The sequence below is a fragment of the Myotis davidii genome, unplaced genomic scaffold, assembly GCF_000327345.1.
Source record: "Myotis davidii unplaced genomic scaffold, ASM32734v1 scaffold143, whole genome shotgun sequence".
NCBI lineage: Eukaryota > Metazoa > Chordata > Mammalia > Chiroptera > Vespertilionidae > Myotis > Myotis davidii.
In genome coordinates this window covers 3839154-3844295 of record NW_006294876.1, presented here as the reverse complement: position 1 = coordinate 3844295, position 5142 = coordinate 3839154, and the positions used below count along the sequence as shown (strand labels likewise).

General features: G+C 34.7%; 1 protein-coding gene across 1 annotated transcript in view; it reads right to left on the bottom strand.

The window, feature by feature from the left end:
• The window catches only part of DNAH5 (dynein, axonemal, heavy chain 5), a 190913-nt gene that overhangs the window by 66539 nt on the left and 119232 nt on the right, over positions 1-5142 (bottom strand). Inside the window, exons 51-52 of the mRNA XM_015567634.1 lie at positions 4101-4299; positions 1829-2001 (exon numbers count right to left, since the gene is read on the bottom strand). Coding sequence (XP_015423120.1) covers positions 1829-2001; positions 4101-4299 — 372 coding nt within the window. The remainder of the gene's footprint in view (positions 1-1828; positions 2002-4100; positions 4300-5142) is intronic.

Below are 5142 nucleotides of genomic sequence, written 5' to 3'. Positions count from 1 at the left end.
CTTCACATTTAGTTTTCACAGAAAACAAGAGTGTAGAAGAGATGGTCATCCTAGAAGACTGTGAAAATTGTAGCCTTTAAGCTCAAAATCCAGTCATGAATTACTCGGCCAATTCCAGAACAGACACACTAAATGCTCTGAGAAGGAGGAAAAACACAGTCAAGGACCCTGTGCTGAGGCACCCAAGTCTTGAATGTCATGCCCAAAGTGGAGAAATGCTCCCAGTCATCATCTGTACTGTGAAACACAGAAAAAAAACACAGTTCTAGGGAACTTCCTCAAGCATGGGTCTAACATAAATAACCTCATCTTCACTTTGAGCAATTATGAAATCCCAGGCCAATCAGACTTTGTCTCCAGTAGGTACTTAGTCATGAAGTTGTCTTGATATTATTTATTCAGAAAATGTTTTTCTTTCTTTTTCTTCTTCTTCCTTTTAATCATTAAATCTGACTATCGATGCTTCCTGAAACTCATAACTCTTGCTCAACTATTAATTAGGAGCTAATTTCAAAATGTTATTTCTGTTTAGCTTTGAAAGAACATTTGCATATATAATTCAGTATAGATGTCTCAGGTTCTAGAGAATTTAGAGTTTTCAAGCTAAATGCCTCATACTGGGAAGATCCTACCCTGAACAAACTCGCTGTCTTCCTCCCTCTCCCAGACTTATTCCAGCCTTGCAGAAATGCCTTTCTCCAACTCTTCCATTTTCAGGGGGAGGTTTGACTAGATACCCTCTACAATCCTCTCCATTTCGAAGATTCAGTAATTATTAGAGAGGACAGCTTATAATTATGAGATCGTACCTCCTGTTTAAACCTAAGTAATGGAAGAAAGCCTTGAATTGTCTTCTGACTAAAAGGATATAGTCTAAAGAAGTAATTCACGTAAATGACATGAGAGTATCAGCAACCAATTTTAATGTCATTGTCTTCCATCACAGATAAATTAGGACATATAAGTTATCGAGTGAATAATATATTTTATTTGTAAACTTAGAGGATTAACTGCCCGATGAATGGATACTTCAATGACTAATATGGTAAAATAGAAAGGAAACTATTTTCTTTGTAGATTTCATTCTAACAGAATTTTCATCCAACTGGAAGTCAACTGTTCATACCGTATTTTTTTATTATTATTTCTAACTGTGGTGAAATACATCTAACATAAAACTTATCATCTTAACCATTTTTAAGGGTATAGTTTAATAACAATAAGTACATTCACATTGTTGTGCAATCACTATCACCATCCATCTCCAAAACCATTTTTATCTTACAAAAATGAAACTATACCATGAAACACTCCCAATTCTCCCTTCCACCCAGTCCCTGGCAACTTTTCTTCTTTTTGTCCCTATGAATTTGACTATCCTAGGTATCTCATTTAAGTGGAATCATTCAGTAATTGTCTTTTTGTGACTGGCTTATTTTGCCTAACATAATGTCTTCAAAAGTTTTGCACTATTTTTTATAGTATCTTTTGCATGATGCAAAAAGTAATCAGAATTTTTGCCTGCACTTTGAACTCAGATGTCAACCACATTGATTCTACGTAGTGAAAATATTGAGCTGGAAGCTATATAGCAGCAACAGTGAATAAAATTATCACATCACACATTTGAAGTACACATGCTCTGATTTTAAGCCTATATGTGTGACATATTGCATTCAGTTTAGAAATTAAATTGGCATATAGCACTGAGTTTATTTTTAGACTAAAAATTCTCCTAGGAGATGAAAATGAAAGAGGAGGGGGAAATTCTGATGTGAAACCAACAGTCTGTCACCTTGGGGAGGCACTAATGGGTGTGGCCACTGACCTTGACTAAGTGGACCATCGCATCCTCGAAGAACACCAAATCCATGCCAGCACCACGGACACTCTCATTATAGAGCTGCAGGAACATATTCAAACGCTCCTTTAGGTGATCAAAAGACTCAACTGGCTCATAAACTTTGGGCATCTCAGCATCAGCCTCTTCAGATGTTTCTCCTGGGATTGGGGGAAAAATAATCAATTAAATGTCTTCAACTTGCTGGGCTTTCCTTCCTTCAATGTAAATTAGTACACTCATAACTCCATGATTTAATACTACATAACACTGATTTTTGTCTAAATGTTATATTATGTATTTTTATAAAAGAAAGCAACAAATACTAAAAGCATTAAAATTATTGTGATCCTATACAGTCATAGTTCTTTCCTGTCCAGAAAAGGCCAACTTCAAATAATTTTATAAATACTGAATTAAATTGCATCCATAGTTGAACATTATAATTTCAAGCATCCTCCCAGAGATATTCACCTAATCATCCAAGTGAAGATCAAGTAAAGTAATAATGTAATGTCAAAATCAGCAACAGACGGTAAGAATTAAATTATTTTTAATAAGAATAAAAAGATCATTGCATCTGCTCAGGCGATTTTTATAATTCAGAAATTTCAGGTTAGTGGTAAGGACAGAAGTAAATTTGAGGGAATGGAGGTAGAGAGTTGAGAGAGAAAAAGAATAATGATTTCCTAAATAAATAAACATATTGAATTATTTCACTGGGAAAATATTAAAGTCAATATATTTTTCATTAGAAACATATATTATACAAGCCTAACACTTTCCAACTTTGACTATAAAGCATAATACCAAAGAAAAAGCTAAACTAAGCACATATAAATTCACTATCAGGTAACAGTATAACAGGGGGGAAAAGTGACACAGTCATTGAATATACTAATAATAACTTAGAAATTCACTGGGTACTAAAAAAGTGAGTGGATCCTCCAAATCTAATACTAATTATTTTCAATTGACCCTGTCCTAATATAATTTTGTATTAACCTTTTTATGACAAGGAAAGGAAGTTGATTTAACATAATCATTAACATGGCCTATTTGCAAAACTCTAACTTATTTCAATTGTCATGTCACTGTTTCAATGTTCAACTCAAGCTTCGAGGAACAAAGTGCTTTGAAGTCACCAAAGATTGTTTGCCTCAAGATGCCACCCACCCTAAAAAGCATTTGTGCTTTGCTCCTTGAAAATCATAATCTAAATATGTATCTTCCTGAATTAGAGGAAATAAAATACATAAATTCTAATTACCTAGCAAATGCTCTTACCATTACTGCGTTTTTGTATTTGTGTGACCTGATTTAAAATAAAATGTGTCAGCGTCTTTCTGTAGAAGGTCCCTTCCAACTGCACAGCCAGCAATAAACCTCCTTTTACACTTTTCAATCAGAAACTGGGATCACATATATCCTTATTAAATCCAGAAAGGGGCTGCCTTGTCATTTTCAATCATTTAAAAGATATACATAGCATGTGTTTAAACATGCCTTTTTAAATTTGGAAATTAACTTAAAATTCATCCTCAGTTCAGAAGAGGTCATTCAATAAAAGAAAGAAAAAATTTCTAAGGGAAAAAATAATTGGAGCAATACTTCTTTTCGTAAGAAAAGTAAAGTATGTCTCAATTTTTCATGGAACCATAACCACAAAAGCTTGCCTCCACATCGCCCATCTCTTTCTAATTACATGCAATGGCCCTCTCAGATAGTTTGAGGTTCTTCTTTTGACTGTGAACACTCGGGATGACCCAAATAATAATCATCATTTTTGCTGCCTTTCGTTCGGCAGTGACTATGAGCCACAGATGGCCCAAGCCTTTCTGCAGACAGCATTTCATTTATTCCCCACAGTGCTCCATGATGCCTATATGAATATTTCCATTTTTATAAATGAGGAGAGTGAGGTTCAGTCAAGTTCAGAGACTTGCCAAGCTAATGTGTGACAAGTCACTTCCTCACATCTATGTCTGTGTGACAGCTGCAAGTCCCAAGTGCTCTATTCTGTCCTATCCTGTTTCCCAACTCTACCTTAATATCCAAGACTCATGTGCATAGAAAGTAGTTAAACTCTGAACTCCAGGAGTATGCACTTATATATTCATTCTATATTTGTTGAATGCTTAGCATGGTCCCAGGCTTATTTCAGTAAAGTTTACTGGACAAACATTCAGCATCCCTAAACTGAACCTATTGTCTTCTGATATCCCTTTGGGGAATTTCAAATTCTGCTTCAATAGTTTACCTGTCAATTCGGGTGCATCCCTCAAGAAATCCACAAAATAAGCGTCGATTCCACAATCCACCAAGAGTTTTTTCTCTTCACCAAACGCCTCCTCCACCAAACTTACTAAAGCCTTATCAAACCAGGTCACATCATCTGACACCGTGAAACGATCAGCTATCACGCGTTTACACTCATGCTTCCAGAGCCTTAACAGTTCCTGTAGAAAGCACAGTGAAAAGGTGCTACTGGTTGCCATTATGCCAGAGATGGGAATTCAAGGTCACGATATTGTAGAGTACTATCCTTACTGATTTAAGGTGCTACATTTTGAAAAGTTCGGGTTAAGATATACTTACCTTCATTTCAAATCTGTGTCATTCAAGAATATTAAACAGAAAGTAGGTTCTGTTCATTTCCATTCTTTAAATGAAAAAGAAAACATCTCTAGACAAAATACTAAAATCACTCTAATCAACCAACAAACTAATATTCTATGTAAAAATCTTATGTTTATGATAAATTAATCTGTATTAGTCATGTGGCCAGACCATAAAATAAAATGCAGTGTATAAATAACTCTCACTTATACAGTTGAGGTATTACAACGGTATATTTACTTAACACCATATGATGATAATTTGAGGCAAAAAAAGAAAAAAATGGCAATCATCTAGGTTAGACAATTCAGGGCCAAAAGCTAACTGGAAGTTAAGGAAATAATGGCCCAACACACCTGTCCCTATAGCAAGCAGAACAAATGTTTGCCTAAGCTCATTGGTATGAAAGACTGGTGGAAATGTCTTAACTTGGCAACATTTTGCAAGTTGGAAGGGTTTTTAAGCCATTATATTTCTAATGATAGAATGCTATTTAGTTGCCAAAATATAAAAGGAGTGTAATGAAATATATTCAATGATTCAGTTAAAATAAAAGTTCATGTTGAAAACCAATTGCTAAAACTATTTATACTGATTTAAAATAAACATCAAAAAATGGTTACTCAAAAAGTGATGCTGGAGAACACTATTCCATCATGCCATTAATTTGTCAATAACTTTGA